This window comes from Euleptes europaea, chromosome 4 (genome assembly GCF_029931775.1).
Source record: "Euleptes europaea isolate rEulEur1 chromosome 4, rEulEur1.hap1, whole genome shotgun sequence".
NCBI lineage: Eukaryota > Metazoa > Chordata > Lepidosauria > Squamata > Sphaerodactylidae > Euleptes > Euleptes europaea.
The window spans coordinates 52,554,065-52,577,010 of NC_079315.1; the positions used below are offsets into that span (position 1 = coordinate 52,554,065).

A 22,946-nucleotide genomic window follows, 5' to 3' on the forward strand; every position below is an offset into this window, starting at 1 on the left:
GTTTCTTAAAGAACTCAGATGTGAAATAGCTTATCTTCTAACCAGTATATGTAGCTTGTTTCTAAAATTGGCCTCTGTACTGTTTAATGTAATTTTTAAAAAGCTGTCCAGAGTGATCCAGGAAATTGTAGAATGTCTGGGTAATTTAGTAGAAATTATTATTAAAGGTAGAATTATTAACCACATGGAGAAACACATCATGCTGAGGAAAGCAGTCAACATGGCTTCTGCAAATAGAAGTCCTGCCTCAGCAGCCTTTTGGAGACCTTTGGGAGTCTAAACAATCTGGAATTGTGTGTGAGTAGTGTAGTAGCCAAGTTTGCAGATGATAGCAAATTATTCAGGATAGTGAAAATCAAACTGGATATAGAAGAGCTTCAAGAGAATATCTCCATATTGGGTTAGTGGACAACAATGTTCTGAATGAAGATCAGTGTAGGCATGTGCAACATGATGCACATTGGATGTACATTGCCCTTGTGAGTTGATGTCCCGTTGCTTCAGAGATGGGATAGATGCCTTAACTGGGTATGCACTGTTATCCAAACTAGATCATTAAGTGATCTTGATACATGTCTCAGATTAGTCCAATCTGGACATCTAATTCTTAGCCTCTAATTCTAATTCCAAGGTGTATTCAGTGTGGAGAATTTACCTGCCTAGGTGGTCATATACTGCAAATCATTCTTTATACTACAACATTTCTGCCTCATTGCAATTTATCCATATACTTAAGACAGCCTTTTCTGTAGCTCATTTTGTATTAACATACCATTATAAAACTATTAATGGTGAATGTAGACCAGTTTAAGAACACTGCTTCATTTTACCATCTCTCTCTCATGTATATGCTCTGTAAGTTAATATGTAGTGTTAAAGTTTAATTTTTTTTAAAAACAAAACCTTCTTTTTCCTAAAAGGATAACTTAAAGCATGGAGTTGCAGGCGCTAATGTGGTTCCAGAAGGCTATGATTTTGGTAAGCTATAGATTACTTTTTCTCAGATGTTCTTGAAACATGACATAAAATGCCTTCTCCTTGCCATCACTAAGGCCCAGATCTTGCAAACAGCAGATGAGGTGGTAAACCTGTATCTGGATTGTACTGCTTCATACTGTACAAGGGAACTCAGATGGTGGAGTATTTCTCTCATGAAGAGAGACTACTACAGACAGAAAACTAACTTATCAAGGAGAAGACTAGACTAGAATATTTTCCCTTGTAGTTAGTATGGTGTAGGACTAGGATCTGGGAGACCCAAGTTTGAATCCCCCCTCTGCTATGGAAGCATGCTTCATACTGGCCCAGCCACATACTCTTAGCCTAGTGTACCTCACAGGGTTTTGTGAGGATAAAATGGATGATAGGAGACAGTGTACATTAGATAGCTTTTAGCAACTGTTGTAAATTACACTGTATATTTCTTTTTCTGAAACTGAGTGGTTTCTTATGTACATTTTGTGCCATTTTTATATTTCAACTTATGGTGTTCTGAAAATTTACTAAGGTACAGTACGTCATAACAAAAGCAAAACACAAGTCTGCTGTAAAGCTTTCAACTCATTAAATAATAATTTTAGACTAAAATATGCACTCTAAGTAGCCCATTGAAATAAACATTTGCAATTAAAAATATAGAGTCGAACTACACATCATGGCTGAGCCCCATAACTGGAACCTGATGTATGGTTCGGCCCTAAATAAATGGGGGGCTATATGGATTTGGGCTGTGGCACTGAGAAGGGAGGTGTGTTCCTTCCCTCACTGTCCTGATCACCAGGTGGGAGACAAATCTCAGTAACCACAGGGTCTGACAGCTGGGGTCCTCAGGTAACAGGTAACAGACCTGGGTCCAGTCATACAACCAAAGGCAAAGTCAGAAGGCAGCCCAAGGTCTCAGTCCAGGATCCGGTTGCATATTCCAAAAGCAGAGTCAAAAGCAGTCCAAGTAAAAAGAATAGATATAAAGCTGCTCAGGTAACTGGTAGAGTAGTCAGCAAGAGGTTATCTCTTTTAATAATTATAAAAAACTTCAGTGCAGTTGGTTTGACTTTTAAAAGCATGAGATGCCCAAGGTGATATCACTGAGCTTCCTCCTTGAGTGAGATTGAAACCATGCCTCTCTAGGGCATGTTCACCATACGAGTCCGCTTCAGTTTAGTAACAGCTGGCAGGCCCCAGATGGATGATTGTGGCTTGGATATTTTGCCATTTTACAAGAGAGCATCAGATGCAACCTCCCAGCTTCAGTGCTGAAAGGACCATGGCAGAACCATGTTGCCCTTCAGAGTGCTGTTGAAATAGTCCACACTCACAGCACAACACTCCATAACTAGGCAAACCGTAATTGAGATCAAGCTTACAGTCCATTGAGTGGTGGGGAATCCTACCAAAAGAGATGAGAAGATCACCAACTTTGTCCATGGAATCGAAGCTATAGTGGGAAGGCAGGGTACTACAGACTCAGCTAGTTGAGGTGTTCTCATATACTATTATTTTCTCACAAAATATTGAGAAAAAAGATTGACTTATTTCTTGGATGATTTAGTCTAAAATTCTCTTTTCTAGTGTTCCGTCCAATTTCAGCTAAAGCCAAACTCCGTATGAATCCACGATCCGATGTTGACTTTTCAGCACCAAAACTAGATCTCGATGTAAATCTTCAGGATATAGTCATAGAACTTAATAAACCACAGGTAACTTTCTATAAGTATAAACATTACAGGTACTCGGAAACCCTGTTTACTTCATAAAGTTTTTTTAAAGGTTGATAGGCTGATACTTTTCCTGCTCCAGGGCCACACTTTTCAATTATCAATGGAATAGTTCCCTGAATGAGATTTGTCTCCCAGACAGTCCCTGCTTTTCAGCATCAAAATTCATTAGCAAGGACATCAATTTTCTTTTTCTTTCCTATTAATCATTATTATTGATTTATTTAGGAAATCTGTATTTCATCTCTCCAGAGGTTTGCTTTCCTACCCATTTGTTTTAGAAGCTGTCACAAAGAGTGAGAAAAATGCATCCTGCCTAGGGGAATTACTGAGATTTTCTTCTCAATCTGCTTGCAGACTATTTTATTGTTCATCAAGCTTTTCTCCATTTTTGGGGGGCAGTGAGTCTTCCTGAGAACTCTAGTGTAGTTTTGATTTAAAATAATTATATTCCCACCTTTCTTCTTACTGCTCAAAACCTAATGTGGGTAGCGACAGAAATATAAGATACATTAAAGCTTTTTCCATTCAAACATTAAAAACACATTAAAATGACATTAAAATAACGAGTCTAAACCTGTCCCCTTTTGCCCAGATTTTTGATGGGAGATGGACAGAGGGGGAGTGTGACCCTGTTCATTCTCTTGGACCTCTCCTGGACCTCTCAGCAGCCTTTGATATCATGGTATCCTTCTGAACTGCCTTTTGAGGTTGGGACTCAGAGGCACTGTTTTGTGGTGGTTTCAGTCCTACCTCGAAGGTAGGTTTCAGAGTATGATGCTGGGGGACTGCTGCTGCACCCTTGGCCTCTAGCCTACAGGGTCCCACACTGTTCTGTCTTGTTCCCCATGCCTTTCAACATCTGCATAAAACAGCTGGGAGAGGTCATGCAGAGATTTGGGGTGAGTTGCCACCAATATCAGTATGACACTCCACCAATATACTACCTTATGCTTCCAGCTGATCCCAAGAATGCTGTGGAAACCATTTACAGGTACCTAGAGACAGTTTTGGAATGAATGAGGGCTAACAAAATGAAACTTAATCCCAACAAAACAGAGGGATTACTGGTGTGTGTATGTGGAGTGGAGAGATTGAGCCAGGAATTGGGATATCTCCTGTCCTGGATGGGGTTGTACTTCCCATAAAGAAGCAGGTTCATACCTTAGGGGTGCTGCTAGATCCAAGCCTTCTGCTGGATAAACAGGCGGCAGCAGTGGCCAGGGGTGCCGTTTACCATCTTTAGCTGGTGAGCCAGCTTCAACAGTTCCTAGGCAGGAAAGTTCTTGCTGCTGTGGTGCATGCCGCAGTAAAATCTAGATTATGGTAATGCATTCTACATTAGACTTCCCTTGAAGACTGTCCAGAAGCTACAGTTGGTACAGAATGCTGCAGCCAGAGTGTTGACTGGAGAGGGTTGGAGGGATCATACCACTCCCGTCTTGTTCCATCTACACTGGCTCCCAACTTGGTTCTGGGTGCAATTCAAGGTGCTGGTATTGACCTTTAAAACCCTATACAATTTGAAGCCAGGATCACCTTCTTCCATCTGAACTTACCTGTCCTCTCACATCATCTTTGGAGGCATTGTTTTGGGTGCCCTCATTATCTGAAGATAGACAGGTGGTAATTTGAGAGAGAGCATTGTCTGTCATGGCACTAAAACTTTGGAACTTCCTTCCCAGGGAGATTAGTCTAGCTCCCTTTGACATTGTCTTCTGCCAGAAGGTGAAGGCTTTTTTGTTTGATTTGATGTACCCCCAATAACTGTAGTTGGCTCATTTCCTGTTTGAGTAAAGTGTTTGTGTGTTTATTTGTTTTTAATGAATTGCTTATTTTATAAATACTTTATTTTAATGCTGTTTTAATGTTCAAATGTTTTGATGTTTGCCTCCTTGGGGATCCTGTTTGGGTGGAAAGATAGCATAGGAATGTTTTAAATAAAATAAATTCTAAAGTACCTAAAGAGTCTGTTGTTCCAAAAGACATGACAAATATGATGTGTCTGGGTCTCCTATTATAGGTATAATGTTTGTGCTTGGCTGCACTTAACAGTTTTAGGGTTGAATATGATAGCATAGCTTCTTTAGGATCTAGCACTTTTGTTACTTAGCACTTGATGAATCAGGCTTTCCTGGGAATTTCCTTGCATTCTCCTCTTTACTCTGGAGAAAATGTTATTTGCTATCTGAAGTATTGGATGTTAGTTACTAGCATAATAAAATGAAAGTTCTTCAAGATTTAATCTGTTTGGAGTAGTAATAGTATGATTTTAAAATCTGTTGCATTAATTTCTTTTTGTGTTATTTGTAAGTTCTTCTGTTGTATTTTTTTGGTAGTATTTCAGTATTATGGAGCTCCTTGAGTCAATTGATATGATGACTAGAAATTTGCCATATAGGAAGTATAGACCTAATATTCCTGTGCACAACAATGCCAAGCAATGGTAATGTACTGAATTCTTTTTTTAAAACCTTACTACTTAAAATTATACAGGGGAATGTTTTTGTCTAAATGTCACTGAATTCTTGAGGAACAAGTTGCATGCAATTCTAGGAGCACTTTCCTGGGAGTAAGCACGATTAGATAGAACAGGGGTCGGCAAACATTAGTCAAAAGAGCCTAATATCAACAGTACAACGATTGAGATTTCTTTTGAGAGCCAAATTTCTTAAACTTAAACTATATAGGTAGGTACACTGTTTATTAACTTAATAAACTTTAATTAAAGTTTTAAGTCTTAATTAAACTATAGGTACACTGAATAAAACTTGAAATCATACTTAATAGTGATCTTATTTATTGATAAAAATTAAATTGTAAGTCCCTGCCATTTCCCCCTCCCCATCCGGAGTCCTCGTCTGGAGGCCTGGTCTACAGCCATAAAAGCCTATTGGTAGACCTGGCCTCCGGCTGAGTCCCATTGGGAGGCCAGGTCTACCCATTGGCTTTCTTGGCAGTAGACCTGGCCTCTGGAGGCCCATAGAAGCCAATTGGTAGACCTGGCCTCTGAAGGGGGACTTTTCCCCCGCCTCGGAGTCCAGGTCTACTGCCAAGAAAGCCATTGGGTAGACATGGCCTCCCAATGGGACTCAGCCGGAGGCCAGGTCTACCAAAGGAAGCCCGCCCCGCCCAACAGCTGATAGGCGGACGGGGCAGGCCAGGAACCGCCGAGCCGCCCGCCCAGCAATCGGGCGGCTAGAGGGGAGGGGAGGCTTTAGCCTCCCAACCATTGAGGGCAAGGGAAAGGGGGACCCGACCATTCTCCACAACGGGGGGGGGGGGAGATACAGCGCGCCCGCTCGCCTGCTCTCTCTCTCTCTCTCTCTCTCTCTCTCTCTCTCTCTCTCTCTCTCTCTCTCTCTCAGGCGCGCCAGCTCCGCAACCCGGCTGCCGGCGCAAGCGGGCGCGAGAGCAGGGGCTCCGAACCAAGTTCGGAGAGCCGCACTCAACGGGCCAAAGATCTGCATGCAGCTCGGGAGCCGCGGTTTGCTGACCCCTGGGATAGAATGAGACTTAATTCTTAGTAGACTTGCTTAGGATGAATTCTGTTATCAGATATTTTCTAGCACATGGGGTACACATTAGCACTTGGTGCTTCTATGTTGATTTAAAAATCTTGTGTATATAGGATATCTTTTTAAAGACAGTAATAGTGTTTGTATACAGTGCAAAACATTTATTTTCTGGAAAAAAGCCATACAAATGGTACTTATATGGTAGTTTATTGTAACAGTAATTTAAAGTGGTAAGCAGTAATATTGGGGAATGGTGGGTAAGTGATAGTTATGGAATTGTTTGTGTACATTAATATAGCCAAAACTATTTTAATTTGTTTTTGTGTTAGGTGGAAGTATGTTATATATGGCATTCTTGAAGTAAATGTTCAACCCAAGCTGCATATGTGGTCTTGGGAGCATATTCGTCACCATAGGAACAACGTGAAAAACTACAAAGATCTGTATAAAATGAAAATAACAACTAAGAAACCTGATGAGGAGCTTTTGAAGAAGCTGGAGGTTAGTTGTTTTAGTTATTTTGAACTTTTATTTAAAATACTGACTACTTCATAACACTTTTCCAAAATGTAGTGTTGCATATTTATTTAAGCAGTAGGAAATACTTGTTTCCACACTTTTAACTGGAATTTGAGATAAGCAGTTAAATTTGAGCATATGCTCAGTGAAAGCTGAAACTAACTGGCTTGAATCCACGACCCAGCTGTGTGAGCAACAGGGCGTTCCCACCCATGCTAGGTATGTGTCATTGATTTCTCTCCCCTCTCCCCCCAACAGAAACTAGAGAGTTAGAGTGGCTTTTCAGATGCAGGAACCAGATATTTGTTAGCTGTGTTATGGAGAAGGATGAATCAAATTTATTCCATATGCTCTTTCTTATTAACAGAGTAAGTAAGAGAGCGTGCTCTGTGAGTAAGGGATGAGTGAACAGAGCAAAGCGGACCGGCCTTTTTACACAGTTGTAAGCTTAAAAACTCTAGGCTATAAGAGTTTGGGTCTGTGTATTTATCAGTTTGGGTATTAATCACTTTAGGCGTGTCTCTTGGAAAGAACAGTTTCATTTGAGAAAGGCTTTCACTCTTCATTGTCTTGTGCTGTTTGGGGAGGGGAAATAATGCTGCTCCCTGCATTCGTTTCAGTTCTACACCTACACCCTTTCCCCCCCTCCATCTCACAGAGGTCAATCTCTTAAAGATTTATTTCTTCTTACAGAACCCTACCTACAATCTGATCTGCTCTTTTCACTGAAGTAACCTTCACTAAAATGGTCAAATAGCTCTTGATGCCTTAGGTGTCTGGCTCTGCTCTCAGCTGGTCTTCCGGCTTCTCAGATTGTATCACCCATGTTTCCACTGGGGAGGGGGAAGCTCTACTTTCTCTCACCGTACTTGGGTTCCTCAGAATGTATTTGATCTCTTGCTGTACTCTTTTCTTTACACTGTCTCTGGATGACCTCATCAAATTTCATGGCTTTCGGTAACACTGTTGCTGATGACACCTAGCTATGTTCCCTGCACCAACCCAGTCTTACAGCTCCAAATGACTTTCTAATATTTGTAGTTAGATATCTGATTGCTAAATATGTCCATGACTGAACTTCTCCAAATTGTCTGAAATATCATTCTACAAAACAGGTTACATTTCTGTTAGGCCACTAAAAGGCAGAGTGTATCACAAAATGGCTTGGAGACTACCTGAAACTACGGTCTTTTTTTTCATGGGTTGGATATCCCTGCTTGGACCTGGGTTCATCGCACATTAAAGTAACCCAGGTTGGGGGAAACTATGCATTGGCTTGAATGATCAGGGACGAAACTGTTAATCGAACGATGAATACAGAAAAACAGTCTCCCAAGCTCAAATCCGACCCCTTTAAATGCTGCTCTGTAATTGGCTTACTTTGCAGTACTCCCCCTGAGAGAAGATTTCCTTCCCCCCAAACCCAACTGACGCATAAAAAAAGCATTTTAAAAACAAAAAACGGAATTACCTGAAAAAGGGGGGGGGAGAAATCCAAGCCTCGTTTTAAAAAGTCTTTCTTTTGCTCAGAAAGCGCTCCGAGGAAGCAGGAAGCACTTGAATCTCCACCCCTTTGCACACTGCTTTGTCATTGGCTGTGAGAGAAGCCAATCTTCTGTTTCCCCCTGTTTAACCATTGGCATGCTGCTTTGAGGAGGGGGTTGGAAAAGGGTGAGGTGTGATGGCGCGAGGAAGCTCAACCCGAGAACAGAGTATGCACGCTCTGTGACTCTGGAATGAGCCAGGATGAATGGTTTGATTCAGGCCAGAAGAGGAATGGGAAAAGCCAGGTTCATTTTGCGTCGAAACAGCATTGAGCTTCCACGGAATGAGATATCGTGCCTGCTGAAAAATTTGATCCTGGCTGAAACAGGGAATAAAGGAAGTTAAAGCGACCATGCATAAAACACCTAACTTTCAGAATACTTTTGTAATGCTATTTATCTTTTCCTATAAGTCCTTCCTTTTTCTGTAAAGCCACTGCATACCACTGTATACTCCCAGCCTCCATTCCATACTGAGCACATGTCATATTAACTCACTTCTTTCTTTGTTCCCACCCTGCTATCAGGTTTTAGATTTTAAGTTTTCTTTCCTTTTGTAGCAAGGACAAATAATAACAAATTACAAGTATGAAAGCTTTAACTTGATTCTGTGACATGTAGTGTGACATGTAGTATGTTACTTTCTCTTATTTATAGGGACTAGAGAAGACCTTGGATGTATTCAACATTACTCTGGCAAGACAACAGGCAGAAGTTCAGGTAAATGTTTTAATACAGAGCAGCTGTTGTTCTTAATTTGCTTTTTTGGCATTCATGAGTTGCTCTTTGGTGTTAAAACTTTTATTCTACCCTAGCTTGGGTAAAGAGAGAAACAAAATCCTTACCCAAAACAACAACAACAAACTCAAGCTTCAGTGTAATAATATGCATTTCAGATATTTCAGTGTATATACAATTTATCAGTCTTGGCATCTCCTTTCAGGTGTCTTATCATCATGTTGCCAAGTTTATAGTTATTTAATGTCACTCATCATTTTTGCAGTTTTTTTTAAAAAAAGTTTGGCATTAATTAGTGTTGCTAAGGCAGCAGTTCCATTGCAAACCTAGCCATTCTTCTACTTTTCAGCACAAATTTAAATTCCTTAGACAGGAGTTTACTATCTTGCTCCTCCCGAAGTCCCACATTCTGCTGGACTTTTCAGTCCTCACCCAATTTCTCTTTGCATCTGCTCCTGGTACACTTCTGCATGCCTGCTCTATTAAGATATTTAATGCTAAATGTTGGATAATAATAATTTTATCCTGTTATTTTTCTTAACAGGCAGCTAAGGCTGGACTATTCAGGCCAGGGGCTAAACAAGACGATGAAGATTCTAGAGGCTGGTTTAGTTGGATGTGGGGATGGACTGGAGGCCGTGGCCAAGAAAAAGTTCAAGAACCGAAAGGTACAAATATGCCTTTTGGCATGGCATTATTTCAGAGCTACAGCTTTTCTAGTAAAAAAAAGTGTATGTTATATTGAACAGGGCATTTGATTTCATTTTCTCTATTATGTGACTGACCAGATTCAGGGAATTCATCTGTTCCTTATGCAATACAGAGAAACAAGCACATATAAAATAGACCATTTTCATAGATACAGAAAGTCAGTAGTAAGTTTTGTTCAATCTTAGTTTTTGTAATATCAGTCATACTTTATATTGCACTCTTGATTACATACAGCTGCCTAATTGGAAGCAGTTTTTTCCAATACAGTTACTGTAAAAGTGTGGGGGGGGACTTTATGTATGTATTCACAAAAATAACAATGTATGAGCATCCAGAAAAATATTTTCTCAAGAGTTCAGTGAGTGCGGGTCAGTGTTACCATACTGAAGTGGCATGAACATAACAAGGAAGCTAGGAACATGAGAAGCTGATTTATAACAAGTCAAAACTTCGGTCTACCCAGTCTACTAACCTGAGTGATAATAATTCTGTAAAGTGTCAGGAGGAAATCTTTCCCATTTCTGCCACCTGAGATGCTTCAGGTGGAAATGCCAGGTATTCACTCTGGAACCTTTTGTGTTAAAAGCATGTACTTTGATAATGAATGGTCACTTTTCCAAAGCAAAGGAAGATCCTGAAAAATACTGTTTTTTTTCTTTTTGATGGCTTAAGGAATTACATAAATTAACATAACATATACCTCTGACCATCAAAAATTCAGTCTGCACCATGTGCATAACCATTTTTGATATAACCTGAGGGCTGGAAGGAACTTGAAGGTTCTAATTCAGCTCTCATAATAGCACAGAATTCTTTAGGTATTAAGCCACAGTAATTTTTCTTTAGAATAACCCACATTATTCTGATCACAGTATTGTGAGAACCGTTACAGAAAGCAGGGATAAAATGGACAACCCTGAGATTATATATGCATCAAGTGTGCGTATAGCGTTTTACAGAGGAATTTAAGTACCACAGGCAAGTTTATGCCCAAAGGAGTTTACAATCAAATATGTTTTTGTAATAATTTCCCAATGTCAGTGTCTGTACAACTAGAGAAACATTTAAATAAATCAGATAGCTTAGGCATTCATCATGTTAATCAGATGTTTTAGGTTTAAGAGAATAGTTTAGCTTAAAAATTTACAGATGCACCAAAAATGTGGAACTTGTAAGTAAAAGCTCTTGCGTGAACTTCTGTACCATATAAACAGGTAGACATTCTACAATATAACATCTAATGCTTATTTACAACAAAGACTTTTAAAGGAAAGATTTCATATTGATAGGACGAATCATCTCAGTGTTATAGATGTAAAATTGTGACTACTGGATACAGCTGCCAGCTCTCCCTCCCTGATTTTGCTTACACTTTCTCTTAGAGACTTGTGTGCCTCCACTTCTTTCTCCATTGAGTAAAATGGGAAGTTTTAGCCCCCACCTCCCCCCGGCCACTTTAAAATTACACAGCAAAATTTCAACAGAGAGTGCACAGGTATATTAAAAATTTTAAATCAATGAAACTTCCAAAAGTGTTGTTTTAGGATATATTTTATTGGCAAAAATGGCTATAAACAAAGACCCTTACAGCTCCAGCTAGAGTTTTAAAAGTACTTTAATTCAGCAATTTTCCATTCTGAAGTAGTGTGTCAGTAGTGAGCTCTCTAAAGAGATTCTGCATGGCATACTGCATGATAAGTTTAGTCTGGATCCAACCCAGTGTCTATATAGGTTTTATGTAGCAGCAAACTGCCTTTAGAAAGTTATCTTTATAAATAATTGGATATGTATAATTGTGTAGTTTGTGTGGTTTGTTTGAGGAGTGGTAATATGACAGCCAAAATTTTGTTTTTAATTGAATGCATGACTAATATGGTAGGTCTTGAACAGCTGATGACTTCACAGGAGAAGGATAAACTTTATGCAGCAATTGGTTATAGTGAAACAGCTGCTGATCCTACATTACCCAAAACGGTGAGTGTGATTTGGTTTATAATATTGGTTTGTAGATATTTGATTGTATTCAGTGTACTGATGCCATACAATGGGAGGTGGAGTGATTCTCAACCATTCGGACTTGAATAATAATTCAGACTTGAATATGGCACATGAGGGTATGTCTCCCCCTCAGGGGATAATAATCAGTCATGTGCACACACAGAAGTACTCCAAACATTCTTTATATAGTTCTGAACAGACTAGAAGTCATGCTCATCCCGTGCTTCATGCATTGTTCAAAATATTGCTTGAAAAAATATTGCTGGTTTTTCGCATGAGCAAACCTGGCAATGAGTTTTTCTCCCAGTACAATAGATGCAGGAGAGGGAGATAATGGGAGCTGCAGCATTGCCTTAACAAAGCATTAGAGTAAAGGAATTATGCTTCTGGGTTTCATTGCAATAGTATCCAATAACAGAGTGGTACTTGATTTACAAACCAACGAAGAGTTAATGGGTCAGCATGAGCACGCAGGCTAGTAATTATAAATTGCCTACCAAGGTGCTGTAATTTTCAACCATAGCAGAAGAAGCACCACCCCAGAGGGGATTAGAGAGAATTTTTCATAGTTTGGATGTGTACTGATATTACAATCACAATTTAAACTGAGTTTGTAAGAGTTTGTGAAGATAAAAAAGGTGCAATTCTTGATCATGTTAGAAAGGTCAGGTGCATCTTGAGTCTTTCTGTCAGTTCTTATCTGATTCTTCCAATGCAGTGAATACTTGTGGGGGCAGAGCTGGTTGTAGGGTTGTTGTGTTTTTTATAAAAAAAAAACAGTTTTGCACTTTAATCTTAAATTGCAAGTGCAGAAACGATGATGATGGACTGGCCATCAGTATTAGGTAAGGGTTCTTTATTCTTCTTCTTCAACCTTGCTCCATCAGTTCTGTCCCCTTCTTCCTTTTCTGTGTATATGTATGAATGACCAAGTGTATTTTTGAATTCTGTTTGTTGAAAATTTGACAGTGGAATCCTAATAACACTTTCCTGGGAGTAAGTCCCAATGAATGTACATGAGCAGCATTCTGAGAAGACCTGCTTAGGATTGCTTTCTTAATGTGTTATAAGACGTATTATCAATCAAATAACAGTATGGAATATTTTACGTTTAATCAGATAAATATTGCTATTTATTCTGAACTTCACATTATAAAAGTTGTGATTATTCAACTGTATATTTACAAAAACAATTTGAGCATTTTTGATGTTTTCAATTTATGCAGTATGAAGCCATGAAGCTATATGTAAAGCTGTTAAGCATGAAGGTGTCAATAAGAGAAAACATGGACAAGCCTGAGCTGATAAAACTTGCATTAATTGATTTACGTACAACAGTAACCCAGCGACCTGGTGCTGAAGCAATAAGGTAATAAGCGATAAGGTTGAATCTAATGCTTATTTCTTAAAATTTGGATCTTTTTAATTTTGTAGTGAGTTGTAGGCTGCTTAGTACTTGGAACTTATTACATCCATTTGCACCCATGGGCATGTCTGTGCCATAGCTGTTTGCAGTCATTCTTCTATAAGAATGATCTGTAGGGCAATTGGAAGGTTCCTGAAGTCAGTCTTCTGCCCTGGAGCATGAGCTTTCTGAAGACAGGAGTGGAGGAGTCCTTCCTATCATCTGTTCAGTTAAGTCAGGGGTCCTCATCCTGCTGCCTATGGGTGCCATGGTGCCTGCTGACCTCTTTTCTGGTGCCTGCTAAGTGTTTTACAAAGTAGTGGGCTAGGTGGGGTTTCTGCCCAGAAGGGTTTCTGGTTGGCCATTGGAGAGCTGATGTGCTGTACAGATTTTTTTTAAAGTTGCTGCTGTAGCAGCTGCTAGTACAGCACAAGGATCTTCACAATGTAATTGAAAGTAAGTATGGTGTATGCAAGAATGTATTTTAAACAATATGCTCTATTTTAAAAGGCATCATTTTAGACAGAGCTTCTGCCTGAAATGTTGAAAACTACTATAGTTATGCATGATCTCACTCCCTGACATTTTGTGGTAGGCTCCTCCTCTTGCTGCAGCCATTTTGTGGTTGTGCCCGCCACCCTCTGTCAGAATTCCAAAGGTGCCCAGGCTCCATAAAGTTGGGGACCCCTGACTTAATTGATGGGCAGTTCCTCTCAGGTCATCCTTACATTTATTTGTGTGAATGTGCCATTTAAGGGCTCAGAAAAAAGACTTGAATTTTTGTGAACAGAGGTTTGCAGTTCACAAAAACAGAGTCCAGATCTTCCCCACACATTCTCCTCACAGTTCAAGACCTTCATCACCATTACTACTTTTAACTTCTGTAAGCTCTTCATGATAAATCATTGACTTCCCTACCACCAGAGCAACAATGAAAACTTCAGATTGAAGGCTTAATTTTTTTTTTTGCTGATTGTACATGTGATAATCTTAATCCTGCACAACTAGATTGTGTTTTAGGGACTCTAGCCTAATACAACTGCGTGTACAGGCTAAGTGCTATGTGTGTAGCAGAATTGGAGTATCATTGATGAACACCATGGGTTGGATCCAATGAACTATTTTGCTGGCGAAAAAAATGGAGAGGTTCTCTTTCACTGGAGATCATGGGATCTACATGTACGAAAGCTACGGAGACTGTAGTAACGGGGCAGAAGGGTGAGATAGAGACTAGAAATGAGGGCAAAACAGTGACATTGAGTAAAAAAGCTGGCTGTATCCAACCTCATGCTTCTTGTTTTTCTTGCTTTGGAGAAGAACACACCAGCAGCAATTGTTTGATATTTCTAAGAGGCCTAGAAAAATCTTATTGTTTCATTGCGTTGTAAATGAGGGCAACTCTGAAAATTCAGCTGTCAAAAAGTATTTCTACCCTTTGGATTGGGCAGCTCAACTTGGGCATATACAAACTATTTTGTGCTAGTTTTTATGGGCTTGATTCAAGGTACTGACATTAATTTTTAAAACTTTTCTTGGCCTAGAATGTACCTGAAGGACTATTTCTCCCAATATATGCTCATGTGCAAGCTAAATTGTGTCAGCAAGCTTTTTGCTGACAGTACCATTTCCCCACTGGGTAAGATTGATAGCAGTGAGAATATAGATCTCCTCTGTTGTGGTGCCTGCTCTCTGGAATCCTGTCCCGAGGGAAGTTGTGGAAAGCCTCTTTCCTTTTGGCTTTTCAGAAGAGATGTTTTTGGCTTTTTTGGCTAATGTGACTATTAAAAAATTGGTTGGTTATAACAGATATTTCTATGGTTCTTTAATCTTGTTAATTATGATGTATTATGCATATGGCTTCTGCATTGTTTTTACTGTTTTATTCTGTGGTTTTAATTATTTGTAAATTGCTTTGAGCACAGAGAAATATGACAAAATTATTAACTACAGTGGAGTCCTCAACAAAGTTACAGCTTTCTAAGTCCTTTAAAGTCAATGGGTTTGTGTGTGTGTTAAGTGCCGTCAAGTCACTTCTGACTCATGGTCACCCTATGAATCAAAGTCCACCAAAATGTCCTATGTTTGACAGCCTTGCTCAGATCTTGCAAATTGAGGGCTGTGGCTTCCTTTATAGAGTCAATCCACCTCTTGTTGGGTCTTCCTCTTTTCCTGCTGCCCTCAACCTTTCCTAGCATGACTGTCTTTTCCAGTGACTCTTGTCTTCTCATAATGTGACCAAAATACAATAGCTTCAGTTTAGTCATTTTAGCTTCTAGGGTCAGTTCAAGCTTGATTTGATCTATAACCCACTGATTTGTTTTTTTGGCAGTGTAATTCTGCTGAGGATTGCATTGCTAGACAGGTTTATAGATCCCAGTCAAGCATAGCTGATGGTAGTGCTGTTCACTTTGATAAGAGAGGCCCAGTTATATTAAAACTATAAAATCTCCCCATAGTGACCACGGGATTTGCCTTCAATTTTCTGACTCGTCTGTGTTAGGGAGAGTAAGGCAATGGAGCTGCCAGGATTTTTTAAACCATGTTCTTCACTTGTGGATATTATATCTCCTTTTTGTATTGTGAAGCATTTACATGAAATGAGCAAGTTCAACACAACTCAGTTTTATCGCTTACCAAGGTACACTCATTACTTGCCCTGAATAGAGATTGTGGATATTGTATCTTCATTTTGAATTGGAATGTTTTACATCAAGTAAACAATGGAATATGTAAGCATTTGCAGTCTTCAAGAGAACTTTTTCAATTAACCCTTAGACTTATATTGGACAGATTGACAAAGTGTAATGTTACTTTTGGACCATTGTTTCCAAAGTCTTACCGTTATTTATCTGCAGTATTTTTGTAGCAAATAGTTTACTTAATTGTTTCAGTGGAACAGAGTTTCAGTGGAACTTAATTGTTTCAGTGGAACGGAGTTCCACTGAAGGAAAAGTCCCAAGTAATCAGAGCTAGTAGTTTTGCCCGCTCTGGTCAACTTAAGTCCTTCGGGAATATAGCCAGAAGAAATCCCAGTTTGGAAGTTTATAAAGTACCAGGTCCAACTGGGAATTTCAAGGCCTTTTGATGGGTACCAGATTATGTAATGGGGAGGTGGGGCACATCTGGGTGGGATGATTGAATTACTTGGGTGGCAAAGCTGATTAATGTCTGTTGACAAAGGTCATTCAATGGCTGATGGCTGTATCTCCTGTGTATGATTAGTTTTCCAGAGAATCTGTAAGGCAGATTTCTGGATTATCCTACAAGGCTGACTATTGTTCTGCAAGCCTCAAAAATTAATCAGGGGAGCATTTGAACTCTCAGGGGAACCTGGGTACTTCCTGTGAGTCAGTTTTTTGATTGACTATAGCCTCATATTTCCACTATCTCACTCATCTGACATCATAGAGGATCATATATGTGTATGTTTTAAAAACGTGTCTCCAACACCAAGGCTGCTTATGGGGTAACAAATTCTCTGAACATCTGATAGAGTTGTATTATTCCAGGTTTTCTGACAGCTGTTCCTTAGAGGGAGCTATTGCTGCTTGTGTAATTCAGTCAAGAGCCACAACAGAAGAAAGCACATCTTTCTAGTTTTCCCTCCACACCTCAGTGAAACACTACAGGATCAATATTTGTTTTTTTCAGTTCAGTCAGCCTATAGTAGTATATATCAGAACCTTGAGTTGAACTCTTTCATGGACATTTAGGGTATTGCTTCATTATTCACAGCATCTGGACCACTGGGGTGATATCAAGTATGTAGGAGTGGTGATATTGTTTACCTGTGAGTTTGTCTCCTGCTTGTTCAGTGGTCCAGTCCCTTCACTGACTCTGCTTTACTGATGCCTTGCTTTTCTCTGAATGAAATAACTGCCTTGAGAGCTTCTTATGGTTTTCCTGTTAGTTAGGAATCGGTCTTTGCCTATGGTGCGTTATTGCTATGTCAGTAGTAACAAGCTCTGGGTAGGAACTGAGAGGAGTCATTTATCAGGCTCTCTGGCTAAATAGTTTTATAAAGACCTGGTGGATAGAGTCAGTCATCCAATGTCTGGAGTCCTATTTAGCAAACACGTAAAAAGGAAAATTCACTGGTAAGCCAATTCTCCAATTTAGGACTTAGGATTTATATACTATTGGCAGGAAGAGAGAGATAAATAAGCTTTTGGAGTGTGAAATACTGTAGGCAGACGAGCCAAAGGGCCCACGAGGCCACAAAGCTAGTGGGGTACCAGATTTTGCTTGCTACAACTAGCCAGCCAGATTTTTGGCTTTAGGTTCTTACAGTATGCTTTATTTTCCTACACTTTTTTCAGCTCTTTTGATTTTGCCTCTTCCCTTAGTTAGCCTTCTATGCAAGGAACTAATAGTATGTACATTGCAAAATAGAAGATGAAATTACAAATAGCGGATTATTCCAAATGTTATGAGATTTGCCATGTATGCTTTTATATTGGGAACTGTAATTAATAGTACAAAAGTCAGATGTCTTTTTTGCTTTAAATACTAGTAGCTACTCACTAAATCATGGGCATAAAGAGTAAAATTGGGAATGGGTATTTTTGTTGTAAAATCATGCACTTAGGTTTTTATACTTTTATACTCTATACAGATTTGAATCAAGTGTAAGTGCATTTGAAGTACAAGGAATGGCTCAAGGAACAGTAATACCCTGTTTACTGTCTTCTCGAACAGTCCATTCAGAAAACAATACTTCACTCTTCACCGTAATGTTTGAGACCAATCCTTTAGATGAGAATGCAAATCAGAAGATAAGAGTAGAATCACAGCCTTTGGAAATAATATATGATGCTGTAAGTAGAAACCTATTGTATTGGAGTGTTTGTATAAGTGCATGTGCAATGCTACATTGATTATGTATATGCCTGTGCTTTTATACTCTTTTCAGATGACTGTAAACAGCTTAGTGGATTTTTTCCAACCCCCTAGTAATGTTCATTTAGAGCAACTAACGTCAGCAACTTTGATGAAATTGGAAGAATTTCGTGAGAAGACAGCAACAGGTAAATGTCAAACACTTTGTAAATTACATTCTGAAAAAATATGAGTTAAGACAGTGTTTTTATGGTACAACAAATACTTGTGTTAAGTTTGTAGATCGTGGCATTCGTAGTTTTGTGTACAAAAACAGTATCTTGGCTTGGAAAAGTGACATGTGTTAAGTGGCCAAAAAGAATATTCTGCATGTTGGCCATCCCATTTGAATGGGATTAAACAATCTTGAACTGTATACAAGGTCTTTACTGTGCTGAATTTTTTTCACTCAAAATTCAATTTAAGCACAATTCTTTGTTGTGTTTTTCTTATGGTCTTTCAATGCATTTTTTTTATTCTGACATTTTTCTAGGCTTGGTGTACATTATAGAAACACAGAAGGTTCTAGATTTAAAAATAAACCTTATGGCTTCCTATGTCATCATTCCCAAAAATGGATTCTATGAACCAATGTCTGATAAATTACTCTTGGATCTTGGTCACCTGAAGGTAAAACTTTCAAATACCAATATATTATCTCATATTTCTTACTTTTTGCTTTTGCTTACAATATTCATTTTAAAGAACAGATTTTTCTTTCTCATTTAGTTTCAGTAATTTGGTTTTAATTCCATTCTGCCAAAGGTTACATTCTTCTGTTTCTAAACATTTGCTTACATGATGAAAAGTTTTAAAGAATGGAAAAAAGGATTTGGAATAATGGAAAGAAAGATATGGAAGAAAGAATTATTTAACCCTATGGTTATTGGTAGTAGAGAGTATGTAGAACAATAACAGAGCTAGGAAGAATCACATTATTTATAGTTTATTGTTCCTCAAAACATTCCTTTGAACTATCCTATGCTGATAATAGAATATAGGATACTAGAGCAATATATTTTGGGGAAGACTTTTTCCAAAAACATTTTATTGTGGATACTTGATCATGTATTTTTTTTAAAATTCAACTTTTGAAGACTAACTTTTTTTTTCTTAAGATGACTAGTAAAAGTCGGTCTAACTTGTTAGATGTCAAAATCAAAGCAAGCAATCTTGAAGAAATTATGGCAAGAGCATATGATAAATTTGACATCCAGCTCAGCAGTATACAGCTTCTTTATAGCAAACATAGTAAGTATTCATAAATACTGGGTTTTTTTTAAGTGTAGTGGCTAACAGAAATTGTCATAAATCTGGTTCAGAAATCCTTTATATTTCTTCCAAGTTTGAAGTAGACCATCTCTAATAATATGGGAATTAAATTCTTTGTTTAATTTCTTTTTTTCATACCATAAATATGCTTGCCACCCAAAGCGTAAATTAAACCCCTCTAATTCTAATATTTTAGGATTCTCTAATAGAATCCAGTTTTTTATCCAGGTGAAGCAAGTTGCTTGATAATACATTTTCAAATCTGGTAATCCCAGACCTCCTGTTTCTTTTAGTTCAACTAAGTTATTATATGCTATTCTATGTCTTTCCGTACCCCATAAAAAATTTAAAATATCTTTCTTCCAACTTTTAAATATCTGTGCTCCTTTCAAAATTGGTAGGTTTTGAAATAAAAAAAGCATCTTAGGCAATACCATCATTTTAATAACTGAAATTTTTGGAATGTAAAACCCCTGGCTGGATTAACCCTGTAGAAGCTTTTATGAAGAGAGGTGTACAACTAAATCTGGATATCTATATTTATAGAGAAATCACGGAATGTAAAGAAGGGGTCTGGATGTTGAAGAGTAGAGAAGATCTAAAAATTAATGACTGGTTTATGTATTATAAATTAAGGGATATATTTAATAAAGATAATTTGAGGGGATTTAATCAAAATAAATCTAAACTAGAAATTATATTAACTAAGGGAAATAAAGGACTGATAGGAAGAATTTATAAGTTATTAATTGAAGTGAATTTAGAACAAGAAAGGATAAAACCAGTGATGGTGAAATGGATGAAGGAGTTATAATATTGATTTGGAAATATGGAAAAACTTGTGGAAGAGGGAATACAAAGTTACAATTACTAATGAAATAAGAGAAAACTTATATAAGATGTTTTATAGATGGTACATAACCCCGGTACTGCTAAGTAAAATGAAGAAAGACGATATGGGTTTATGTTGGAAATGTGGAACCGAAAAAGGCACATTTATGCATGTATGGTGGTTTTGTAAAAAAATTAAGAGATTTTGGAGACTTATATTAAAGGAAACTAATAATTTGATTAATATAAAAGTAAAAAAAAGATCCTGCTTTTTGTCTATTGGGAATCCCTAAAGACAAGATAGATAGATGGGGTAGAGATATATGTCAATACAGCTTTGCGGCAGCAAGAATTATAATAGCAAAAAACTGGAAGCAAGTAAATAAACCTTCAATTAAGGACTGGATAGAGAAATTGTGGATGTATGTGCGGATGGCCAAACTTACAGATTCTTTACACAGTAAAGATATGGAAGAGTTTAAAAAAACATGGTTAAAGGCCGTCGCATTTTGGGATAAACTGACGAAAATGAATTTTACAAGTATAGTTAATGAATTATAGATAAAATGTAATGTTTTTTATAATAATAATAGTATAAGGTAATTTTAAATACTGTCAAAACACTTCTCCGGAAGTCTATTGGTGGTGGGACACACTGTTAAGGTGGGTGGTGGGTATTAGAGCACTGTGTATTTTACATTATATGGTGTAATTTTGACGGTTGTATAAGTGCTCCTTTTGTATTTCTGTATTTTTTATGGTTTTTTTATGTTTTCTTTTTTATGATTTGTATAATTTTTTTCTTATAAAAATAATAAAATATTTAAAAATATTTTAAAAAATAAATCTGGTTCAGTAAAATGAGTGCATGTCAGAGGCTGAGTGGAGTTTTGTATTGTCTCCTCCAACCCCTTCAACTTGGTGCCATGTAGTTACCAAGCTTTTTAAAAAAAGTAACAAAAAACAGATACTGAAGCATATATGCAAGAGAAGAGCCTGTTGGACAAGTGAGAGCCTTGTGGGCTGTTACATGCTGAAAAAGAAGATGCTTTCACTAGATGACTTTGTACTCCATTCCAGGACAGCAACTAACTTCTAATAGGGTATCACCTTTTGAAGAAAGATTTGAAAGATAACACCATAGGCACTATCCTCTGACTCACTCTGTGTGAGCTGAGGCACATAGGCAACCAAGGGCCAAGCTGAGGAGACTGGGATAGCGGGTGGTGGAGATTACCCAATAAAGTGTACAATGTAATACAGTTGTTTTACATCATTTCAAAAATTAAACGTTTTCTTTTATAATGCCTGAAGTTGTATAGATGGAATGGGGAGGGGTGTGTTATAAGTTTCTGCCAAGCCCAGAGATTATGATGCTTGGGCCCTGCATGCAAAAGCCTTTTTAACCCTATCTTCTGAAGTGTGGACAGCATTGTAATTACTGTTAGTGGCATAGTTGCCTTGAAGTGCTACAATTGTATATCTAAAATCAATGTGTGTGCTGCTTCATGGAAATACCTAGATGCACCCATGCAATTTGGATCCCCATTTGTACTGTGACACCAGTATCTGTGAAGTGAGCCTTCATCTTTTAAAAGAAGCAAGGACTTTAACAGTTACCAGCTCTTAAGAAAAACCTGCCATAACCTGGATGGTCCAGGCTAGCTGGAGCTTGTCAGATCTAGCTAGATAAGCAGGGTGAGCCCTGGTTAGTGTTTGGATGGAAGACCACCAAGGAAGTCCAGGGTTGCTACACAGAGGCAGGCAATGGCAAACCACCTCTGAACGTCTTTTGCCTTGAAAACTCAGTGGGGTCACCATAAGTTGGGTGCGAATTTCCACCACTGAGAAAATCTCAGATATGTATGGTTTGGATAAATAAGTCTGTGTTGCACTGTTACATCAGAGTTTCTTGTAATATCTTTCTTGTCTTTAGATGAAAACTGGGAGGAGGCCCGTAATTTGCGATCTTCATCTCAACATATCTTGCAGCCTCTGGATGTGAAAATGGAACTGAGCAGAGCAATGGTTGTAACAGATGCAAGGATGCCTAAGTATGAATTCTTATACTGTTTATGTGTATTCTTAAATTGCTGTGTCAGACTGTCTTCACCCGACCTATGATGGAGGGAAAAGATTGCAGTTTCCTTCTCTGCCCATCTGGTGTGCCTGAGACTGTTGTTTATCCGCCCATTAGCATAGTAGTTAAATAGAAGGTATACACATAAAATCAAATGCACACAGGCTCAAATTTTATGCCACCTGTAAAAGTCCAACAGGACAAGAATCAAAAGGAACAACCTTACTTCCCTGTCTAGGAAGGAGACGACGAGGAGACTCATGTACAACCATTCCTACAATACATGTTCTTTAAGAGCACTCCATTTAGGATCTGAATGAACCATGCTTTTTCTAATATCTGTGCCTCCAGTAATGTTTGGTGAATTGATAACAGTTTTTCTAAGGTTGAATTCTTTGAACTGTTTTGCCTACATGATTGCACTGACAGTAGAACAGCCATAATACCATCTGGGTTACTAGTGGCAGAAGGCGAACTATGTTTGGACTGTTGCAGCAAAAATAAACAGGAGTGTAGCAGTTCTTTACATATTTTGTTCTTTCTTTAAACAATGCATGCAGCATTTTGTTCGCTAATATAAATAAAATATTTTTATGTTCATATTTTTAAAATTTGCTATAGGAAGCAAAATGAGTTTCGCTTTCCCTCTGAACCAAGTTGGTGCTGTACTGGTGTGTGTGTGTGTATTATGTGCCATCAAGTTGCTTCCTACTTATGATAACCCTATGAATTAATGAC

At 38.3% G+C, this 22,946-nt stretch overlaps 1 protein-coding gene across 1 annotated transcript in view; it reads left to right on the plus strand.

The window, feature by feature from the left end:
- VPS13A (vacuolar protein sorting 13 homolog A) overlaps positions 1-22,946 on the plus strand; it is a 173,272-nt gene that overhangs the window by 31,304 nt on the left and 119,022 nt on the right. The window contains exons 10-22 of the mRNA XM_056849248.1: positions 921-978; positions 2,569-2,696; positions 5,054-5,160; positions 6,562-6,733; positions 8,953-9,015; positions 9,578-9,701; positions 11,624-11,718; positions 12,969-13,111; positions 17,763-17,964; positions 18,060-18,174; positions 18,519-18,655; positions 19,144-19,276; positions 22,065-22,182. Of these exons, the coding sequence (XP_056705226.1) occupies positions 921-978; positions 2,569-2,696; positions 5,054-5,160; positions 6,562-6,733; positions 8,953-9,015; positions 9,578-9,701; positions 11,624-11,718; positions 12,969-13,111; positions 17,763-17,964; positions 18,060-18,174; positions 18,519-18,655; positions 19,144-19,276; positions 22,065-22,182 (1,595 nt within the window). The remainder of the gene's footprint in view (positions 1-920; positions 979-2,568; positions 2,697-5,053; positions 5,161-6,561; positions 6,734-8,952; positions 9,016-9,577; positions 9,702-11,623; positions 11,719-12,968; positions 13,112-17,762; positions 17,965-18,059; positions 18,175-18,518; positions 18,656-19,143; positions 19,277-22,064; positions 22,183-22,946) is intronic.